We start from the raw sequence: 24,979 nt of genomic DNA, 5'->3' as shown, positions 1-24,979 counted from the left end.
TATAATTCATGATTATAAATAAAAATAATTATGTTTTAATAAAGGCATAATAGCTGCAAGAGTTGTTGAAGCTACCACAAATAAATTGTGCCCGGTACAAATTGTAGAATTCTTAGAAAACAGTCGCTATCAATATAAATGTAGTTATACTTTTCGACGTTTAGAACATCTAACCTCCTTTACATATTTTGTTTTGAAATAATTATTTTCTTGTGTTTTACACAATGCTAACACTTTGTCAACGTATCATATTTGAATAAGACGCGTATGTTATTGTTAGACTGATGAGGGATGAAGGTCCGACCCTTAAGAGTCACGATGCGGATGCAATAAACGGGGTTACCTTCGGTCAATATATGGGGATGGTATTTAAAGCTGTCAATGGATAAAGATATAAAACACAAATATTAAAAAACACTTTTGTATAAGCAAAATATATATAAGATTTGTTTAAAGATAATAAAAGAATATAATCTGATGTATTATTTTAGAATTAATTGTTTTGTTATATAGAAGTATCGCATAATTATCGCTTTATTCAACAATTGATTTCAAGATCATGTGACGGTTATTCCTCTCGTACTAAAAATGCGAGATATGCTAATGCGTATTTGTATACATGTAGCTATGCCTTTTATACTTTAAAATAAGTAATTACATTATAGCTCATATTGTCATGTTATTCATTAATAAGGTATTAAATAAAATTGTAAACTTGTTTTTATACATGCATAGCATAAATGTCAACCAGCTATTACTTAATCTAATTCATTTTAAACTTCAAGAAATGACCGACTTTCAAAATCGCCAAGCTTGTTTTGGCGTTATCGTTTTTTGTGTGTAAGAAGGTCTACTACGTTGACGTGATGAATATTCAGGGCTAACTCTAGGCTTGTAACTAATTGAAGTCGACGAGTAGTTGTCGTACGGTCGCGAATTCTTCGTCAAGTTATATCTTTGATCCCGAGTATATGTGTTATAATAATAACTTGTATCACCCAGATCGCTAATCGAAGAATCAAATCTTTCATGACTACGCAATTGGCTTTCATAATTTCTTGAATCGTAAATTGTCTCTCCACCGTAGGTTTTATAGTGCTCTTGTCTTTCATAAACATCTGCTACTGTGTCATCTTTATGTTCGTTGTTGTATCGGTCTGAGCTAGAGAAGAAGTCAACCGTTTCATCATTCAAATATTCACGTTTTTTACTCAAGTTTGGTGCGGAGTTTGGTCGATGCGAATGATCTGCTTTTCCTTGAGCAACTCCTTTGCAAAGAACTGAACCACCTGTGTGCAATAAAAGAGCAGGCCATACAACATACGCCACAGTATTTCCTCTCTGTGTGTATGCTTTGTATAAATCCGTATTAAAAACATCTCCTCGCCTGATATTAGGACCAAACGAAAGCGGTGGGTCTTGAACCTAAAAATAAGTTTACTTTTATATAATCAAAAGTTTTCAATATTTGAATTAATATATTAGACTCAACAAAATACCAAAAACACTTAGACTAGTACAACAATTATAATCAATTAATCAAAGCTGAATTTATAAATATGTAAAAATATTGTTCTGCCTACAATCTAAGCATTCTGCAGTTTAAATTGACCCGCTTTTGCAGTATAATGTAAGTGTTATATAATGATAATAGTGTTAAGAAAATATGTTTTAAAAAGGAAAACCAACTTGTAACAATCCAATTTCGCAACAATGAGGTTGCAGACATTTACGATAATAAAACTACTTAAAGTCGAGTCTTGGTACCACAAGAAAAAAACAGCAGTCGATATGAAACCCATTTTATTAACGAAATGTAGATATTGTAGGAGTGTTTATTGTATAATTTACACATCCGGCTAACACCGTTTTTACGGGGAAATCAAAGTAACATGGTCAGAAAAATATGTGAGAAGCACAACAAAAATTAATGTTTATTATGTTTATAAACAGCAAAGATGACGCAGGCACCGATATAATATAATGTTTAATAATGTTTGTTTCAATAACTTTCAAACTTAGAAATTTAAATCGACCCCATATCATATTTGTTCAGGAGAGTTACAATATTGTTATAATTTTGATATGCGCTGCATGCAAAAATGATTCTATTAATATAATTATGAAGTTCGTGTATGTCAACAGAAATGCAATTGACATTTTGTTTTTACAACAAAATGTCAGATGTTGGTTTCCAATAAATTGTTGATTTAACGTACTATATAAAACCTGATCAGTCAACTTTTTTTCTGCTAAACAGTCCTTTATTACTTCATACAATACGTTTTAAGATATGCTATGTCAAACATAGAATATTGAAACAGTGACACATTTTACTTACTACCATTAGCCAGCATAAATTGAAACACGCTTCGAAATATTCCGGAACAAGTCTTGCTTTTTGAGCGGTAGATGATGAGGAATATCTCAGGTCTTCATAGCGTTTCTACAATTACACAGATATATTAAGTCTTAAACAACGAATGAATTAAGTAACGACATTTGAAATTGTAAAAAATTGTAAAACCAAGGAAATAAGTGTTTTAGACGCAGAAGATCATGCTTAGAGAATAGCAAATCATTCAAATTAATTATGCAGTGATGCGGGTCTCATTCCTACATATGTATATTAGTCATTTAGTAGAAACTGTTAATTTTGTCAATGAGTGTACATGACATTAGATACAGCGACACATATGTATGTCGTACATGTAACTACCATCAAATTTAATGCTTAATGGAATGGAAATGTATTCTAAAGAAATGCATGGTGAATATGACCTTTGGCTTCTGATAGCAAAATTATGTAGAGTTGAGATGTAATGGAATTATTGTATTCAAGTATCTATTGTTTCATTTTGGCCGTATGTAAAATAAAAATCAATAGAGGTGAGATTCTACATATTAAGGATTTTGAACCAAGCTGGTAAAATCTAGCCGAAATTAAAAGGCCGTAAATATCATCATCTTAATGTAACAAAAACTCCTGTATTATGACTTTAAACCCGGATGGGTTTTTTTTGTTAAAGATGTAAACAACATGTGTCAACGAGAGGGAGTATTGACCAAAACAGAATACCTTATACACTTGTTTCGCAGAATATACAGCGACAGCTTTCCTGCATTCCTTCAATGGTTTGCTAATACTTGAAATAACTTTAGCATCCACCTACATTTGAAACAATACACGTCAGTTTCTAGTAGTAACAATTTTTTTTATATGTCCATACAATCAAACAAATTTAACGAAAACTGATTGTCAGAGATGGAATATTTTAATACTAAGCTCAATTATTCCATATAATAATAAAATAACACTTTCTACTGCAAAGAAGGACTTTGAATTTGAAACATGTACGTTTGAAAACAGTTGGAACACATTCGGTCATGCATTTACATTTACTTAACTTCGTGTGACAAGTATCTTGTCTGCTTTGTCGATTACATAAGGACTTGTGTTTCTTTTGCTTTTTTCACAAAAGATTATTTTATGTAGTAATATTGCCATCCAATACAAATATTGGTCTTAAAATGAATTTCATCATGTTAGCCTTTAAGTGATATAAGAGTATGAAGCCAAATACTTTTCTGTCGTCCTGTGTCATAGCCTGTTGTATTTTTGTCATTTGTTGTTCTGCCTCCTTTTCACATATGGACTTTGTTTCCTAAAATATATTAACATATTAACATACTAACTGGAAATTCCCTTTGTACTGTTGAAATATATAAGACATGTGGTTACATACTTATAGTCATGAAAACATTACTAGAACTGTATTGCATACATTCGCAAATTATATTCCTACGACAACTGCTATTTGACAATTGTTTAAGGTATTATTCTAATTAACCAAACGTTTATGATTAAAACTTTGCTGTACCACAAGAATGCTGACTAATGTTGAAATTACTGCTTCCTCGTCATCACCTCGCCCAGTGGTGAGTCTTTCGAATGCTACCGTCCATTCGTTATCGTAAATTTCCTGATATACTTCTGCAAGTTTCGTAGGGCGGTTTCCGTCACTTAAATCAGCAATATTCGGATTGTTGTCCAGGAGTTTATTTCCCAATGACTTGCTAAGTCTGAAAAGAAATTTTGAGTTGACTCTTTTGGTTAAATAAAGAGTAATTGATTATATACTTTCCTTTCTTAAAACAAATCAAAAGCAAACACACATTTGTAGAAAAAAATATCTTTAAATTACCTTGTTTTAGTCTCATCTAGTTCTTCTTCAGTTTTTCTGAGCTTCTCCCTTGTGTCTTTAAGCTGTTTATCTAATGTAGAATTCCTCTCTGATTCTTGTTTGTCAGTGATACGATGCCCATATCGTTCCCGGTGATCTGTGCTTGTCTTGCTCTCTGCATGCTTTAGAGCTTGAATTATATCTCCCTGTTCTTTGATGATTAGTTGCAGTTTCTGTTTCTCTATATCAAAAGCTTTCTGCAACTCATCTTTGGATCTCAAATAGTTCTTCTCGATATCTTTCAGTTTTTTATTCTTTTCTTCACTTTCGTTGAACTTTCTTTCAAGATCATCGTACCTTTTTTTCATTTCCGAGTACTTATCTGTACTCTTTCGAGATGTATCCAATTCGTGTCGGAGGCCTTCATTTTCTCTTTTTAATTTGGCAACTTCAGTTGTATTTACTTGATAAACATCCTAAAGTAGTAATAGAACAAACTGATTTATATTGAACTACATACACATATTTATTAAATTAACAGTTTGCTACTATAAATATCGATGCTTATCGGTGCACAAACTGAAAAGAAGAAAAAATGAAAATTAAAATGAATTGGCTTTTGATGCCAATATTTGTTTTAGAAAAAGAGTTATGTTAAATAAATTTTAATTCTTTGTCAAGTATGATACCTCAATATAATGATAAAATGTGTACACATTATCTTTAATCCTCTCGATAGAAGATGAAGTAAGGTACTTCTCAAAGCTAAATATCACTTAACTGATAAATTGATAGTTTTGCTAAAATTGCATGTGAATAAGATAAAACATTATGCTATGTGTTTTAACATTTTTACCTTAAAATTTGTGTTCGTGTGTGTGTGTGTGTGTGTGTGCGTGTGCGTGTGTGTTTATTTCTACCTGATAACTTTTTGTAAGATCTCCTTACACTAAATTGCTACTTTCCAAAAATAAATTTTAAACATATTTGTAATTTTTGTTATGAATAATTACGTAAACTCATTCAAACCTTATCATTGTCTAATGTGTCCCATAGAGAGTTTGCTAGGTCATGAACATCTGTTGTCAACAATGCAAGAAGTTTTTCCAGAAGTTCATTTCTGCCTTGCTTTGTCTTCGGTCGGGAAGCATCGGTGTGGCTAGTAGCCCATTGCGATTTTCCGATATAGCTTAGTAAATGATAAGATAGAGCGGTTAATGCTTAATGAATATGTTTTATGAAATTCATTAAGAACAAACTTTGTTTCGAACAAATAATTATATGATGACTTGAAACATAAACAAGAGCACCGCTAGGCGGAGCAATATATGCTCGAAAGTGTTCATGTTCTTGTAAGGATGAAGTGTTGTTAAGACATGTGATTTAAATAAAGTATTACCTCCTTCAAAAAGCAAAACTTCTTTATAGCTGAAGAACCTTCATATATACAGTTGCTCTTTCCAAAGAACCACCATCAAGTTGTTATCTTGTAAATAAAAATGCTAAGACGGATGGGCGGAAAGACGCCAGGGGTATAACATAATATAAGAAATTTTTTAGGGCAATTTATGTACTCAATATAAATGCCCTTCCTATAAAGTTTGACAGTTGTAAAACTGTTAACAATATTAAAGTCATCTGATATTGACATTTGTCCTTGTGACCCCAATATAGATATGGATCTTTTATTCAATATATAGACAATCATCCTAGGAAGTTTGAACACTGTAAGCCAAATGGAACTTGTGTTATGATCCAGAAAGCACAATTTTCAATGTTAAGGTCATTTTGACCCTGACCTTTGATCTTATGACGCTAAAATCAAAAACGGTCATGTATTGGACATTGAGCGAAAACCGTTTTCAGTTTTAAGGTAATAGTGACCTTGACCTTTAACCGTGTGACCCAAAAATTATTAGGGGTTTTCAACTCAATATTGACAATTATCTTATGAAGTTTGAACACTGTGGGCCAAATGGAACTTAATTTATGCCCCAGAAACCGTATGTGAGAAGTTAGCAGTGAACAGTGAGCTAAGCAAAAATTCATTTCAATTTATATAGGGAAGTCAATGCTCTGCTGGAATGCTCAGCTGTTTTGGGCATCTAGCAGGGTATTCCTAAATATAGTGTAAAAATGCTCTGCTGCAATACTCAGCTGTCTTGGCAATCTAGCAGAGCATTCCTAGCTTTAGTGAGAAAATGCTCTGCTGGAACGCTCAGCTGGCTAGGCAATCTAGCAGTGCATTACTAAATATAGTATTAAAATGCTCTGCTGGAATGCTTAGCTGGATAGCTAAGCTGGCTAGGCAATCTAGCAGGGCATTACTAAATATAGTGTAAAAAATGCTCTGCTGGAATGCACAGCTGGCTAGACAATCTAGCAGGGCATTCCTAAATATAGTGAAAAAATGCTCTGCTGGAATGCTAAGCTGGCTAGGCAATCTAGCAGGACATTACTAAATAGTGTGTACAGATGCTATTCTGGAATGCTAAGCTGGCTAGGCAATCTAGCAGGGCATTACTAAATATAGTGTAAAAATGCTCTGCTGGAACGGTCAGCTAGCTAGGCAGTCTAGCTGGGCATGACTAAACATAGTGTAAAAATGCTCTGCTGGAATGCTTAGCTGGCTAGACAATCTAGCAGGGCATTTCTAAATATAGTGTAAATTGCTCTGCTGGAATGCTAAGCTGCCCAGGCAATCTAGCAGGGCATTACTTAATATAGTGAAAAAATGCTCTGCTGGAATGCTAAGCTGGCTAGGCAATCTAGCAGGGCATTCCTAAATATAGTGTAAAAATGCTCTGCTGGGATGCTAAGCTGGCTAGGCAATCTAGCAGGGCATTCCTAAATATAGTGTTAAATGCTCTGCTGGAATGCTAAGCTGGCTAGGCAATCTAGCAGTACATTACTAAATTTTATTGTAAAAACGCTCTGCTGGAATGCTAAGCTAGCTAGGCAATCTAGCAGGGCGTTACTAAATATAGTGTAAAATGCTCTGCTGGAATGCTAAGCTGGCTAGGCAATCTAGCAGAGCATTACGAAATATAGTGTAAAAAGGCTCTGCTGGAATGCTAAGCTGGCTAGGCAATCTAGCAGGGCAATACTAAATATAGTGTCAAAATGCTCTGCTGGAATGCTAAGCTGGCTAGGCAATCTAGCAGAGCATTACGAAATATAGTGTAAAAAGGCTCTGCTGGAATGCTACGCTGGCTAGGCGATCTAGCAGGGCAATACTAAATATAGTGACAAAATGCTCTGCTGGAATGCTTAGCTGGCTAGGCAATCTAGCAGGGCATTCCTAAATATAGTGTTAAAATGCTCTGCTGGAAGGCTAAGCTGGCTTGGCAATCTAGCAGTGCATTACTAAATTTTATTGTAAAAACGCTCTACTGGAATGCTAAGCTAGCTAGGCAATCTAGCATGGCGTTACTAAATATAGTGTTAAATGCTTTGGTGGAATGCTCAGCCGGCTAGGCAATCTAGCAGGGCATTACTAAATATAGTGTTAAAATGCTCTGCTGGAATGCTAAGCTGGCTAAGCAATCTAGCAGGGCATTCCTAAATAAAGTTTAAAATTGCTCTGCTGCAATACTCAGCTGTCTTGGCAATATTGCAGAGCATTACTAAATATAGTGTAAAAATGGTCTGCTGGAATGCTAAGCTGTCTAGGCAACCTAGCAGAACATTCTGAAAAATAGTGTGAAAATGCTGTGTTTTATAAGCAATCTTGCGGTGCATTCTGAATTATAGTATTAATAAACTCTTCTGGAATGCTCAGCTGGCAGACTGATTCTGAGTTCCAAAATTTATTGTTGCCAACGTTTTATTGACATTTTCGACTTCTAGGCACTTCTGAGGCATTCGCAGATTTTAAGGAATTTTTGGTGCCAATAGAAATAATGATTTTTTTGACTTCTAAGGACCTTTAAGAGACTATTTCTTTTTCATGCGACTTTTTGATGGACACTCGCAGACTTTCAGGGATTTTGGTGCCAATGCTGATATTGACAATTTAGACTTATTGGGACTCAAGAGTCCATTTTATTGGTCTGCGACTGATTCTCGGAAACTCGCAGACTTTCAGGAATGGTTGGTGCCAATGGAAACAATCATATTTTTGACTTCTAGGGACCTATAAGAGTCCATTTCTTTGGCCTGCAGCGTATTTTTTGGACACTGCAATTTTAAGGAAAATTTTGTGCCAAAGAGATGATGGAAATTTTTTTTACTTCAAAAGGGACCCGCCAAGAAATTTTTATGGGTTGCAAACGGGTTTTTTCTGGGGATTCGAAAACTTCAGGAAATTTTCTGGGGTTGCCAAAATGGGGCGAAAAAATTTTGGGGAACTTCCTAAAACCCCCAAAGTTTCCATTTCGCTGGTAAGGGGCCGGACTTGATTTTTGGGCCCAAACCTTGGGGGGGCAGACTTTTTGGAAATTTTTTTTTTCCCCAATTTTGGAAAATTAAATTTGGAAAATTTCCCTTGGCCCTTCCTAGGGAACCCCACGGGGAAAAAATTTTTTGGGTTCTGGCCGAAACCGGGGGAATTTTTTTGAGCTCGCGACTTTCAGGATGTTTAGTGCCATTGCAGATCATGACATTTTTACTTTTAAGGACCCCATAGTCATCAGCAGAGCTTTTTTACTCTAAAATGTCATTATCTGCATTAGCACCAAAAATTCCTGAAAGTCTGCAAGTGCCCAATAATCAGTCGCAGACCAACGAAATAGACTATGGATGGTCAAAAATGTTAAAATTGTAATAATCTCTGTTGGCACCAAACATTTCTGAAAGTCTGTGACTGTCCAAGAATAAGTCGCAGACCAAAAAAGTGGACCCTGGATGGTCCCTAGAAGTAAAAAATGTCAATATCTGCCTTGACATAAAAAATTCCTGAAAGTCTGTGAGTGCCTCAGAATCAGTCGCAGACCAAAAAAATGGCTTCAAGAAGGTCCCAATAAGTCAGAAATATCATTTTCTGCATTGACACCAAAATTCCTGAAAGTCTGCGAGTGACTCAGAATCAGTCGGAGACCAACGAAATAGACTCAGGAGGGCCCTTTTGAAGTAATAAGGTCATTATCTCCATTGGCACCGAAAATTTCTGAAAGTCTGCGATTGTTCCAGAAAAATTCGCAAACCAACCAAATGGACTCTGGATGGTCCTAAAAAATTCACAAATGTCAGTATCTGCATTAACACCAAAATTTCCTGAAAGCCTGCGATCGTCCCAGAATCAGTCGGAGACACTTGAGCATCCCGTAGAAGTCAAAAATGTCATTACCTGCATTGGCACTAAATATTTCAGAAAGTCTACGAGTGCAAAATATCAGTTGCAGACCAACGAAATTTATACTTTATTTAAGGATGCCCTGCTAGTTTGCATAGACAGCTCAGCATTCCGGCAGTACATTTTTACACTAATTTTCAGAATGCTTTGCTGGATTGCCTGGCCAGCTGAGCATTTTTAACACTATATTTAGGAATGTCCTGCTAGATTGCTTAGCCAGTTGAGCATACCAGCAGAGCATTTTTCGCACTATATTTTGGAATGTCCCGCTAGATTGCTTAGCCAGCTGACCATAACAGCAGAGTATTTTTACAGTGTATTTAGTAATGCCCCGCTAGATTGCTTAGCCAGCTGAGCATAACAGCATAGTATTTTTACACTGTATTTTGGAATTCCCCGCTTGATTGCTTAGCCAGCTGAGCATAACAGCAGAGCATTTTACATTATATGTTGGAATGCCCCGCTAGATTGCTTAGCCAGCTGAGCATAACAGCAGAGCATTTTTACACTTTATTATGGAATACCCCGCTAGATTGCTTAACCAGCTGAGCGTAACAGCTAAGCATTTTTACACTATATTTAGGAATGCCCCGCTAGATTGCTTAGCCAGTTGAGCATACCAGCAGAGCATTTTTCGCACTATATTTTGGAATGTCCCGCTAGATTGCTTAGCCAGCTGACCATAACAGCAGAGTATTTTTACAGTGTATTTAGTAATGTCCCGCTAGATTGCTTAGCCAGCTGAGCATAACAGCATAGTATTTTTACACTGTATTTTGGAATTACCCGCTTGATTGCTTAGCCAGCTGAGCATAACAGCAGAGCATTTTACATTATATGTTGGAATGCCCCGCTAGATTGCTTAGCCAGCTGAGCATAACAGCAGAGCATTTTTACACTATATTATGGAATACCCCGCTAGATTGCTTAACCAGCTGAGCGTAACAGCTAAGCATTTTTACACTATATTTAGGAATGCTCCGCTAGATTGCTTAGCCAGCTGAGTATAACAGCAGAGTATTTTTACACTTTATTTTGGAATACCCTGCTAGATTGCCTAGCCAGCTGAGCGTAACAGCAGAGCTTTTTACACTTTATTTTGAAATGCCCCGCTAGATTGCTTATCCAGCTGAGCATAACAGCAGAGCATTTACACTATATTATGAAATACCCCGCTAGATTGCTTAGCCAGCTGAGCGTAACAGCTAAGCATTTGTACATTATATTTAGGAATGCCCCGCTAGATTGCTTAGCCAGCTGAGTATAACAGCAGAGTATTTTTACACTTTATTTTTGAATACCCTGCTAGATTGCTTAGCCAGCTGAGCATAACAGCAGAGCTGCTTTTTACACTTTATTTTGGAATGCCCCGCTAGATTGCTTAGCCAGCTGAGCATACCAGCAGAGCATTTTTTACGCTATATTTTGGAATGCCCCGCTAGATTGCCTAGCCAGCTAAGCATACCAGCAGAGCATTTTTACACTCTATTTAGGAATGGCCTGCTAGATTGCTTACCCAGCTGAGCATACCAGCAAAGCATTTCTACACTTTATTTTGGAATGCTCTGCTAGATTGCTTACCCAGCTGAGCATAACAGCAGATCATTGATTTCCCTATATAAATCGTAACGCCTTTTTGCTTAGCTCACTGTTAACTGCTAACTTCTCACATACCAAGAAACCACAATTGTCACTGTAAGATCATTGTGACCCTGACCTTTGACCTTATAACGCTTGAATCAATAGGGGTCATGTATTTGACATGACTGTTCATCCTATAAAATTTTACAGCTTGAGGTTGATTAATACTTAAGTTATCGAGATGGAAACTGTTTTCAATTTTATGAAATTCATTAAGAACAAACTTTGTTTCGAACAAATAATTATATGATGACTTGAAACATAAACAAGAGCACCGCTAGGCGGAGCAATATATGCTCGAAAGTGTTCATGTTCTTGTAAGGATGAAGTGTTGTTAAGACATGTGATTTAAATAAAGTATTACCTCCTTCAAAAAGCAAAACTTCTTTATAGCTGAAGAACCTTCATATATACAGTTGCTCTTTCCAAAGAACCACCATCAAGTTGTTATCTTGTAAATAAAAATGCTAAGACGGATGGGCGGAAAGACGCCAGGGGTATAACATAATATAAGAAATTTTTTAGGGCAATTTATGTACTCAATATAAATGCCCTTCCTATAAAGTTTGACAGTTGTAAAACTGTTAACAATATTAAAGTCATCTGATATTGACATTTGTCCTTGTGACCCCAATATAGATATGGATCTTTTATTCAATATATAGACAATCATCCTAGGAAGTTTGAACACTGTAAGCCAAATGGAACTTGTGTTATGATCCAGAAAGCACAATTTTCAATGTTAAGGTCATTTTGACCCTGACCTTTGATCTTATGACGCTAAAATCAAAAACGGTCATGTATTGGACATTGAGCGAAAACTGTTTTCAATTTTAAGGTAATAGTGACCTTCACCTTTAACCTTGTGACCAAAAATCAATAAGGGTCTTCTACCCAATATGGACAACCATTCTATGAAGTTTGAATAGTGTGGGCCAAATGGAACTTATATTATGCTCCGGAAACCAAATTGCTACCGGACGGACGGACACACGGATTGACGTTCTAACGGGACATCATATGGCTACTCTATTGTTCTTTTTAGCCACACAAAAAATAGCCACCAAAAAGCATCACGGAATGAATGACATCAAGGAGAAAGAACAGTTTCCTATTGCTCTTCTAGTCACATCATTACTGTCCCGTGAGAACGGACAGACAGACGGACGGACGCCAGGGTGTATAACATAATATATCCGAAATTCTTTCGGGCATATAAAAAGAACAGTCTATACGCATGATTTTGATTTTCACCTAGGACAAATTTTGCTATAATTATAACCTATTCAGAGACCATTGTCTGCAGTTTACAACATTACGAACGAAATACATAACTTGAGTATCCATATTTAGAACCTTGTGATAATGTTTAAAATATTTCTGGGATTAGTGAATGTAAGTCGTTAAGTCTGACAACAATTATAAAAAATTGTATCCCATGATATTCTATAGGCAGAGACGATACAAATCTTTATAGATCTATTTTGAATTCATAACTTTGTAAAATATTTCCATTAGTTGATGCAATGAATGAGAACGGGCATTGAAGAAAAAACACCGTATAAAATTGTGAATCATCGAGTCATCTTAGCAAATACTGAGTAAAATAAATAATAGTTTATATATACATGAAAATAAGTTATAACTACTGCAGCTAAGAAGTTACTATGAAAACGTGCAAAGTCCAAACAGTTCTTATTGCTCCATTCTCAATACCTATAACAATTCGAAATGAAGAAAATATAAGAACTGTTTTCAACACATACTTTGGAATGTATCATTGTAACACATTACATTTGACTAATACATAATGAGATATACGAGAGCGATTAAGAAATCGCATTATTTTTAATTATCCATGTTTTTTTAAAACAATAAGTAAAATCATTATTCAAATTTCTATCATTTAAAATATACAATTGCTTTACAGGCAAAAATTCGGCCTTATTGTGATAGTAATTACTTATAAATACGAATCATTGTTCTGATATTAAATACGTTACACAACAAAATACAATTAAACTTATTTTCATAGGTTAACAGCAAACTTCAAATGTTTACAATACAATTAAAACTGGTTTAAACATAACATTTTCAACAATGAAAATCACACCAATAATGAGAGCGTGTTCTGTCGACACATGCTCGTGATGCCTTTGAATAACATAGCAACACGAATGTGAAATTGTAAACAGACGCATTGCATAATGTTGGTATTATGTTCACTAGGAGGTGTATTTTTATTAAAATATCTCAAAAATTATTTAAATATTGACCAAACCCAATACATATTTTTTAGAAAAAGGACTTAACCGCTTGATGGATTCTGAAAATTTAGAGTTTTTAAAGAAGTCCTGTTTGATCCTGAAATTGTTGTCTCAAACAGTGCTGCATAGACTGAGAAATAAAAGTTGACGCTACTTTCACAAGATTGCAGTTTGCTATAAATCAAAATTATATATCAATAAGATACGTGCGGTTAAATAAATACCGTTATTTATTCATATTCAAAGGCATCATTCCTGACCTCATCTGATTATTTATTTGTCAACATGTAGGTTTGCTGTTTTCGAACGTAATATTTGAAAATAGTCCAATAGGATAAAAGTATTTCAAATGTATCACAGCATATTTACTTTAATCAACCGACTAAATTTAACTGTTAACCAGTCTAGCAAACCGGCAGCTCGACATAACTGTATATATAACAAAAATGTTGTAACGGAAACATTATATATGTAATCAGAAAGCTGCCCGCGCTTTTTGAAAATTTAAAATTAATACTGCGTAACCATGGGCGGAAACAGTTCATATTTACAAATGCATAACTGTTGATTTAATCTATCTAAATTGTTTATTATATATAATAAAAGTCATACTTACAGATCAGACATGTTCACGAAACGTTTTGAAGGTAAATCTTTTTATCAATCCATATAAATTAGCAAACAGAAAATAATGTTATAGACATTACAAATATCACAATGTGTATATTGATTGAAATCCCGCGATACATGACAACAAGCCGTGTCGTATACATTCAATTTATAAGATAGCGCGGTAATCGTTAAACCGCGTTGATCTCGTGGAAGACAATTGGACAGTTTACTTCCTCAATACAGTGGTATAAAGTTGAAGTACAAAAATTTAAACGTCGGGCAATGTTCCAATAATTTTGCAAAAGGTCAATTATTGAACGATTTTAAAGTTTAAGATCAGTTTTAAATTTTATGTTAAACCTTTTTCTTTTTTTATTCGCAGGTTTATCAATGCGCAAACGTAGGTTATCGATTTATTATGATAATGGAAATCGCCATAATGATATTTTAAGTTTAACCTAGTTTACATAAATGGGGAGTTAATCTTACTAATCTGACATGTGAATCATTTCCCTTTATCCACCACCCTTGAAATAAACATGATAAAAGACCAATGTTTGATCAAGGATGGGCTATTTTGAGACCTTCTAAGTTAATCAATAGCTTGACTATAAGCAAAGAAAAAATGCCTATTTCGTCCCCTCCACAATTTACATGTAATTTTAAGTGACACATTATGAGACAAACATCTACGAAGCTCAATAAAATTTCTGCGCAGTCACTTTAAACTTTAAACAGTCTGAGCGGAGTTCGAACCAATAACAGTGGGAGACAAGCTATTGAAAATAAAAAGCATTTTATTTCAAAATGCCAAATTTTGTATAACATAGTGGGAAAGAAAATCTTTTTGCTTCGGATCTTGTGTCTATGTGCACGTAATTTGAAAATGTTGTTTTTGTAAACAAACCTTATACCAATGTGTATGTCTGAATTTTAGTTATCAAATTAAAGCAAAAATGTTTGAGTTTGATCTTCATTATAATCAAGATGAGTTCATAATTCAATAATCATGCAAAATAATGAGCCCCTATCTTTCTAGTCCCTTATGACGTATAAGAGCCTTTAGTATTCGGCGTTTTAAATAATTGATACATCCTTTGTTTAATTCAAAGTTGGGCATTTTCCAATTTAAGATCAACAAAATATGTACTAAAGCATATGATTGATAACAAGAATGCTTTGTGAATCACAAAGAGGTTGTAACGGGGTGAAGTATATGTTAACAGATCTTGAGTGGATAGTTTGGAGACGTTGTGAAGACTAGATGTAAATGAAAAAAATCTGGATAAAGTGTGATCCCTCGGAAGCATGAATCACAACAAATTAACATAAAAAGTGAAGCCTTGATTTGATTGATTCTGTACATGAGGGACAATAAAACAGTGCAACATCCATCACGTCATTTTGCAACGACTTGCTTAAAAAAGTGCTGGATTAAATTATCCCGATGGACCAGAAAAAACAAAACAACACAGAAGTGAAGTAGGGCTCTATTTTATCAACGACTTTTGACTTCTGCTGTTGTCTTGTTAATTTAAAACGAGAGCAGATTCCTTACTCGCTATCTGAGATTCAACACTGTAATGATAGAATTATTAGTCTATATAATTATGTTAATAATCAAAGGTTAAACAGTGAAGACTTTTATCTTGTGTTGAAATCTTAAATGCGATATAAATTGTTACAGTTGTGTGGTTAATTTTAGAGCAAAATAATAAAAATGTTTGACTTATTTTATTAAATATATATAGAAAATATATTTTTTTATTAAGCTGTCGTTTGGATATTTTTCGCACAGCCTTAATAGGTTATTTAAACTTTATATTTTAACTATATAAATTTATCTTTCCCGGTTGACCATTAAAAGCGAAATAATCAATTCATTAGACTTGTCATGTTGTTAACCTTTCAAGTAATCGATATATTATTTCGATGAATGAAGAACAGGCTAAATAATAAATATCAAACTTGTCGTAAAATACGCACAAACTAATCAAGTTACAGTTATCTTTGTCATGATAAAGTAAGGACGAACTTATCGAATGAGGGTTTTTGTCATGGTGAATACTTAAAAAAAATAGTCAATTTATATAACCTGGAAAACCAAAAGTTTAAGTTTTTATTATAGTCATATGTTAATTATGATATTTTGATAAAGATATATACTCGTGTACGTACAACAATAAATCATCGGAATTCAGAGTGACACTATTCAAATGTCATAGATGGCACTGCATAAAATCTACGAGCAATTATTCCTCCAAATGTTGTAACTAAAGGCTATAACTTAAGGCAATGTTTATAGAATGTGTCTTTCCGTATACGTGTATATTAATTTTATACCATGATATAATATTATGATACTAACATACTCAAAAGTATCCTTTTTAAATAGAGTATACAACCATTAAGTTGTGTTATGATAGTCACAAAACACAAACATAATGTAATAAAAGGTAGTTATATCCCAAATTAAAAGTGCGTCATCTTATCTTGATCATCTCCATTTCCATTCCCATTCTCACTCATTCCTAGAAAACGATCATTATTAAGAATCTTGTCACTATCTTCTTTAATTTCATTGCCACTGTTTTCATTCATCACCATATCATTGTCCTTACTCTTTCCCAGATCGCCATCAATCTTCTCTAAAGCTTTATCCTCTTCCATTGAAACAATGATATCATCACTCGCCACCTCGTTCATTCCCTGTGCAATCCCTTTACTAAGGATATTGCCTCCTTCAAATAAATACAACACTGGCCAAACAATGTAATCTATGAATTTCCCAGACTTTGTGTAGGGTTTGTAAATGTCTGTAGAAAGACGTTCACCGTGCATATCAATTTTGACGTCTATATAGACTGGCGGGTCCTGTATGGACATAAGCCAACACACAGACACGCATTTTTCTATGAACTTTGCAATTAACAACGCTTCTTCTTCTGTAATTACATCGTCGAATGAGAATTTACAATCCTAAAACAAATATAAAAATTATACAAATAAGCCAACTGCGGATTTAAAGATAATAACTGTATGTGTGTGATCTTTATCATATATTTAAAGTAATTAAATGAACTCTAGTATAGATGGCATCCCTTAAACACTTTTAATATATCTATGATCCAAATATAGTTTAAAGACGTTTATTGTGTTTGTAAATATCGTTTTTTTATGAAATTACCTGTAAGGTTTCAATGAATTAAATAAAGAAATGGTCATTTGTATAATTTGCTTGTTTTATTCATGCGCAAATTTAACCCTTAAAATGAAAAAAGGCCATAATAATAGGGAATGATTGGAAAAAAAACTGTTTTATATTGTTATCTGTTTAGAATGAATATTAACATTTATTTTAACATTTCGCATACTGCCAGAGTTTTTTCTTCTTTTGTCTTTTCAAGATACCTTCATAAGTTGCTCCACCATTCCAGCATAATGCTTTTTCCTGTCATCTTTTATGGCTCTCATAACTTCTTTAGAAGGCGCACCCATCTGATAAAACAAGTTAGTCTTTGATCATAATATGTTGTTTATATCATTATAATCGTAAGTCGTTAATTAATAAATTTATTAAAAGAATTGTGACGAAAACTGGTTTAATTTACTTAAAGTAAAACTGACAGTGAAACATCCTTACTGGTCAGTGATCTGGTTAGACTTCTGTGTGAGAAAGAACACGAAGTTTTTGTACAGCTGCTACTCATGATTACGATTAAAGGTTAATGTTTTCATTATAAAAGTCTAGGAGAAATGGGACATCTGTTTGAGTCATGATACGTAATGATGAGTGTATCATATAATAATACACCATCGCCTTTTGAAAAGCTGCTGTAGTATTTGAGTTAAAAAAAACTAATTGGTAACAGTATTCGTCAAGTACCAGAAATACATAATACAGATAGATGAATTTGGAGGCACATTTGTAGATCTGCCATGCAAAAACCATTACACCTGTCATTGAAATGGTAGGCACACTATTGATCACCTATGATTGATTCAATTCATGCCAGCTAGAAATAAGTGCAATCTCTCAAGATCATTACCATTGGCTTCAGCCGGTGCTAGGGGGCGTGGACGGTAACTTGCACTTTCCAGTATCGTCCATGAACAGGCTCAATCAAACCGAGCCTGCAACATTTTACAATTTTGCCATGTTGGGCTTTCTTTACGGATTCTGTATTTCTCTATTTCAGCAAAACTAAACTGAGTTTTTAACGATGTTAGAACTGGTACCAGTTATATAAAATAACAAGAAATAATATTATTACCCCAAACAACTCTACTGAGAGCTTTTGCATCATCATTTGCAGGTCACCGCTTGCCTTTTTGTGACAGATGGAAAATATTTTCTAAAAATAAGACGATTTTTCGTTTAATCAAACTTCTCTTAAGTCAATATAAAGTTCAAGTAATCGTTTATAAATAAAGTTATTGACTTTCGACCTTTTTTCCTTCTTTTGATAAATAAGTATCACAACATTTTAAAGAATTTTTTATGTGTAAAGATTCAAATGAGTCAACGTCTTTTCTTTGTTCTCTGATAATTATGAAAAACTTTTACGATAACAAGCGATACGGTAGAACAATACCTAAATACAAAAATATTATATTCAAATATATGAGTAGTTTGGAGGCATCTTTATCGATGTTGTTTGTCACTACGTGTAGACTTGGCATGTGTTGGTCATGCCTGGATTAATTGTAATATTTCTTGACCTCTTGTAAATAGAAATTGCACTATTATAATAGTGTTTTAATATGGACAAGGAATTATAGCTTTATTCCAGGTATATCTGTTTTGCTCCTCATACAAAACTTTTGAATTGATGAAACAGCATAATACAACGATTGAAAGAAGCAGCAATTAATTGACTTACATTTAATACATTCAGCAGTTTTGTACAAGCTTCTTTGTCATTGTTACTCTCATCTTGTTCCTTCGCGAGAGCATCAAATGCGTCAGTCCATTCATTGTCATATAATTCTGAAAATTGTTCCGCTAACTTTGTCGGCCGATTCACATCACTCAGATCCGCTATATTCGGATTGTTGTCCGTAAGCTTTGCGCTCGCTACAGCACTGAGTCTGTATCAAAAAAGTAAAAGCTGATTTCATACAAATAGTTTCTTTATGTTCAATAGGAAATAGAGTTTAGTCAAAACCGAAAGACAAATGACGTATTATTAAAAAGAGCTTTTTCGAGCAAACAATTAAACACTTGTTACTGTGTCTATTGTCGTTTATAGATGTTATCAAATGTGTCGTTTGTCACAAATGCAAATGTGCCCCGTTTGTGGTCTATGTGTTAATAGATTTATTATTAGATCTATAATGATCTTTTTTCTAGGTAGATTATTTTTACTGGGTGATCTCGAATCATTATTGTAGGATAATTTATCTATAAATTGTTTTTCGATTTTAATACAGATTCATCATTAAATAAAGCATCTTACCTCGAAAGAAGTTCATTATTGTTCGTTTCAAGATCTTTTACTTTCTGTTTCAGCTGATAATTTTCTGCTTGGAACCTGTCAATTTCCTCTTGATCTCTTAAAACAAATACACATTTGTATTAACTGACATAATTAAATACAGATATTATAAATTCTATAAATAGTGTCTTATTATGCTTTGTAACACGTGACCATCCAATATATGTCTTGAACTGAGACTGCGAGGCAAATATATTGTAGTTCATACATTGATGAAACAAGGTCAAATCATACAAGTATATTGATACCAGAGACAGAAATCATGTATTTAAACACAGGTAAAAATTAATATATTGATATACAAGAGACAAGTATCTACAGTACAAGAATATATATATATGTATATCGATAACAGAGAGTGAGAGAGTTCATATATAGGTAACATTTCGCACACAGCCAATAAGAAGTTATATATTGATAACACAGGAAAACTATTATAGAAATAACACTTGGCTGTCGGTGGGTGATCTCGAATCATTATTGTATGATAATTCTTCAATAAATTGTTTTTCGATTTTAATACAGAATCATCATTAAATAAAGCCTCTTACCTCGAAAGAAGTTCATTACTTTTCGTTTCAAGATCTTTTACTTTCTGTTTGAGCCTGTCAATTTCCTCTTGATCTCTTGAAACAGATACACCTTTGTATTAACTAACATAATTAAATACAAATATTATAATTCTATTAATATTGTCTACTGCTTTGTAGCACGTGGCCATGCAATATAAGTCTTGAAATGAGACTGCGTGGCAAATATATCATATTTCATACATCGATGAAACAAGGTCAAATCATACCAGTATATCGATACCACAGACATAATTATGTATTTAAACACAGGTAAAAAGTAATATATTGATGATAAAGAGATAAGTATCTACAGTAAAAGATAATATATAAATTATCGATAAAAGAGAGTGGGAGAGTTCATATATTGGTAATATTTCGCACACAGCCAATAAGAAATAATATATTGATAACACAGGGATAACATTATAGAAATAACATTTGGCTGTCGGAATGACAGAGGTTATAGTCGACCCGAGAACTGGTATATTACCCCGAGGCAATATCAATTATCACCCCGACAGCCATGCGTTATTTATTTTATTGTACCGAAAGACCTACAACTAAAACATTTATAAAATACGCAGTCAAGAAATAAATACAATACACATCATCATTTTTACAATGTAATTTTGCTCAAACCAATAAACATTACAAAAACAGTACAAGAATGATTTATACCCTTCTGCTCAATATAGAGTTATGTAAGGGTTATGTGCCCCTGGTTGATATAAGAAATATTCTCCGGAGAATATATCCTAGATATTCAATCAGAGCATATAATAGGCCTATGGGAGTTTGACATTGAATGATATATTGGTGTATAATGAAGTTAAATATCATTCCGTGGATTTTAAAATTCATTTGTTTCCAGATGAAATATGAGATCGGATTGTTAAAGACTAAACCACTCAAATTATTTCGGCAGATTTTTGCTTTTGCTGTTGCTATTTTGATTTTTTAAAAGGTGCGGTTTACAGTATGCATATTAAATATTAAATATATTAAATGACTCATTTTAAGTGATTTACTTATTTTGTTATGTACTTACTCTTTTATGTACATATTAATAATAACAAATTAAGCTTTTTAAAACATAAAAAAACAAATATACACTAATGTTAGTCTCATTTTGCATATTAACCCCATATGCTTGTTATATCGTTTACACTCAGCGTTGCGTGCAAACGTTTCATTTAACAAAAAAGTTGTGTATCTATATATAACCTTATACGTCTGGGTATTGAAATAAAACATGACAAAAATATTCGTTAAAATGATATCTTAACTTTTAACAACGATATCCCATAGCAGTTTGATGGTATGTTACCTCTCTTATCTTTGAGCGTTTGTAACCTACATACATTTAAAGCATGAAGTTAATATATCGGCATCCATTAATAATATTAAATTGTTAAAATAATAATCAGCATAAGTCTATGTGCGTTTGGTTCAAGATCAGAAACATGTAGTTTCAAAACAAACAGAAAGTGCCCACAAATTTAATACTCTGTGATTATTTATTTCTAACATAATTATATAAAATACATTTTTTTTGTATTTTACCGAGCTTAATTCTAACAAAATTGCATTAAATAGCTTGAACAGTGACTATTGTGTAACATAGTTACGTACATGCTTTAAACTTGTAATCAAGTTGAATATGCAGTTATTTTATACCGATTCTGCACATTTATTATAATAAATTAGCATACACATACTTCTGAAGCCTTGCTTGAAGATCTTTTAGTTCTCTTTCCTTCGAGATCAGCGCGTTTTTATTTGCTTCATTGTCAGGCATGGTACACCTAAAATAAAAATAAATGTTTATGTATCATAGGCACAATGAAAATTTTATGAAAACGCTAGACCACAAAGTATTTTAAAGTAAACAAATTGTAAATATGCAACGCCAATCTTTGATATCTGTTTCTTATTTGTTTTTTACTTTACTTGAATGTTTGAAGTTTAAGATCGGGTAATAATTTATCCCTTATGAGGACTGCTATGAACAGCCAAATTAAGGGCAGATCTGAAAACTTGCGAGGCAGACTGACATACGCCCTCTTTAGGATATAACTATACAACTATAAATAGTTTAAACAATTAAGTGAATCATATATAGCAATATTTATTGGTAAATAAATCAAGTGTTCTCAATGATACAAGTTGATAATTCGGCCGAATCGGTAGAAAATCTGTTTCTTTCATAAATGACATAGCAAGGTGAGCGTATTGAAAGGTTCTCAATTCAATGCCGATAAAGCGTGATGCGCATGCGTGTAATTTTGCACAATCAAACAAAATAAAAACAACATTTTTAAAGGGAAGTTCACGTATGACGATAATAATATGAAAGCATGTTAGTATATAAAAGCCATTAACAGCTTCAAAACCTTTTCACTATATATGGAATACAGGAAAATAATAGGGAAAAAAACACATATATATTTACAAATTATGAGTCCCATTTGTATACTTCTGTGTGGACTGTGGCTGTGTTGTCACTGGTTGGTTTCCATTATGTCGGCCCGTTGGATCTAAACGCATAGTTTCCTCCCTGGTGCCAGAACAGCAACAACAGTCTGACATAGCCTCGTTTTAAATTTATATGTCTAAATCGAAAATGAAATAAAACGAATAACATAAGTTTCTACACTAGTCAAATCAAAATCGAAATTGAACGGCAATTTTTTCTATCCACTGTGTTTTTATCCGTACACAATCTACTATTTACATGTGACATATTCCAATATCGATATATGAAAGCATAAATTACAAAATACCCAACCAACCCGGAAGATAATTAATCATTCGACCGACAAGGCTTTTAACGTAAACAACCCGTCGCTAAATTATACATTTAGGTTAAGACTCAAATTATATTCATTTACCTGATAAAGGGAAACAATTTCATGAAATCAATTACTGTAACCCAACGAATATTCGCGACCAATTAATATTCGCTTTATTCGCGGATGGCCACGAAGCGCAAATATTTGTTTGCGCGAATAAGTCCGCACGATTTCGCGAATAAATTGGAGAGAAATTTTTATTTTAGACGTTGTTCATGCAAAGATATTTGACCGGATATATTCGAATTTCACGGGCACCTGTTAGGAAGTAATGAATTGTTATGAATATTGCCATAAAGCAATAAAAACACTAACTAAGTGAACTGCTACTATTTTATCAATATCAAAAGAACTCTATGTCAATATAGCAATCAAAATAAACATCCACATTTGAATACAGTTTATGAAATACGTATTAGTAGGCCTATTGTCAATCACGTTCCGTATAGGGTACTATACGGAGCATGTGTCAGTTTTAAGTTTCTTCATATTTACACTTCTATACTAAGTATATGCATACAAATCGTTTGACAAAAGTGGGAAAACTATCGAGCATCACAAAAGGCTATTGTTTTTTGGATCCTATAAAATAATTGTTTGAGTGAATTGTTAAGACAAATGTGGTATAAACCTATCGAGCATCACAAAAGGCTATTGTTTTTTGGATCCTATAAAATAATTGTTTGAGTGAATTGTTAAGACAAAGGTGGTATAAACCTATCGAGCATCACAAAAGGGAATTGGGTGTACAAACAGTGAAATACAAGATGGTTTCATACTAGTATCGATTTTTACCCGTCAAACTGAGTGCATTCTGAGGGTTTATTTTTTATCAACCACCCTTTTAACGACATGTTTAGAAATGAAGACGAACGATGCGTACATGTACATATATAGAGAAAATGTTTTGCTGAATTGTGTACCAATACAATATAAGGCTAGCGTATTGTTAATTTCATTTAAGACACCAATAATGACCTCAATTATTGAAGATTAATAGTCGGCTAATGGATTTTACGCCCCCATCGGACTTTCCAATCCGCGAATATTTTTTTTCGGAAATCAAGAAAACGCGGAAATTAATATTCGCGAATATGTCCGACCTCGGCAAAACGCGAAAATTTGTATTCGCGAATATAAATTGGGTTACAGTAAATTGTTTACAAAATGCATTTATTATAATATCTATATGTTTTCAATTAGTGAAACCACACCTTTAAAAAGCATAACTATTCATGCTATTTGTGTTTGTTTAAATTGAAGCAATTTTAAATCGTCTTCACACCTGAATTTATCTTAATGGTACATATATATCAATGAATATGTACATGTTGTAGTACAAGGGCATATTAATTATAAACTTTATCTTAAATAAGTATGTCTTACCTTTCCCCCTTCTAAGTCGTCTATAATTCAGGTCATGGTTATTCATAACTTCGGCTCAATAATCGATGCGAATGATTTCAAAATTGATATTTGTTTCATTATAATATTGTATTTTTCTGATTAATTTGTATTTTTCTTTCTTTCCTTTGTAATTAAGATTAAGCGGGTGCTTTTACAATATATGAATTTTATAATGCTGACTTCGTTAATTTTATCTTAGAAGTTCTAAAATCCACAAGTAACTAATTATGTTACCATTAAGTCAATACATGTACGAAAAACCTTTAGGGATAGATCCTAGATAATGTTATACTGGATAATGTTGGTATAACTTTGGGACCAACCATTTTGTATGTACATCGAATTTATACTTCAGATAATGATGTTAAATTGTGTTCATTTTATCATGTACAGATAAAAAAAACTTTTATAAAATGAACATTTTAAACCTTTTATTGTTTAGTAATGATATCAAGACTTTATGATTATGAGATTATATAGTAAGTAATAATTACTTTCCCCTTATTGCGTTGCGAATTAATAAGTACAGAACTTAATTCATTACATCTGACTTAAAAGGTATCAAGTTAAGGCTTCTGAAGTTATGACAAAACCACAAATTGACAATGGTGCTGCAAGCATTTGTTTGGGATCTGTTTATCAAATTCAAAGAA

The 24,979-nt window shown here is 33.3% G+C and overlaps 1 protein-coding gene across 1 annotated transcript; it reads right to left on the bottom strand.

The window, feature by feature from the left end:
- Nucleotides 1-22,921, bottom strand: LOC132725703 (uncharacterized). The gene is made up of 15 exons (XM_060710883.1): nucleotides 22,520-22,921; nucleotides 21,786-21,872; nucleotides 20,047-20,121; nucleotides 19,457-19,552; nucleotides 18,881-19,088; nucleotides 18,272-18,352; nucleotides 17,409-17,495; nucleotides 16,472-16,976; nucleotides 5,214-5,404; nucleotides 4,206-4,660; nucleotides 3,882-4,083; nucleotides 3,585-3,665; nucleotides 3,080-3,169; nucleotides 2,342-2,446; nucleotides 1-1,425 (listed from the first exon to the last, which is right to left on the bottom strand). The coding sequence occupies exons 1-15, from the start codon at nucleotides 22,654-22,656 to the stop codon at nucleotides 799-801; spliced, it is 3,027 nt and encodes a 1,008-aa protein (XP_060566866.1). The 5' UTR covers nucleotides 22,657-22,921; the 3' UTR covers nucleotides 1-798.
- Nucleotides 22,922-24,979: the final 2,058 nt, after the last annotated feature.

This window comes from Ruditapes philippinarum, unplaced genomic scaffold, assembly GCF_026571515.1.
Source record: "Ruditapes philippinarum isolate M1 unplaced genomic scaffold, ASM2657151v2 ctg4570_1_1_1_1, whole genome shotgun sequence".
In the NCBI taxonomy this organism is placed as follows: Eukaryota; Metazoa; Mollusca; class Bivalvia; order Venerida; family Veneridae; genus Ruditapes; species Ruditapes philippinarum.
Note: the sequence above shows the minus strand (reverse complement) of the source record. Positions and strands in the feature narration are given on the sequence as shown.

Coding starts and splice junctions, on each gene's coding strand:
- LOC132725703 (XM_060710883.1), bottom strand. CDS start 22,656: ATGTCAGACTGTTGTTGCTGTTCTGGCACCAGGGAGGAAACTATGCGT. Junction 4,084..4,205: donor CTAGATGAGACTAAAACAAG/GTAATTTAAAGA, acceptor ATTTCTTTTCAG/ACTTAGCAAGTCATTGGGAA. Junction 1,426..2,341: donor ATTTATGCTGGCTAATGGTA/GTAAGTAAAATG, acceptor ACTTATTTTTAG/GTTCAAGACCCACCGCTTTC.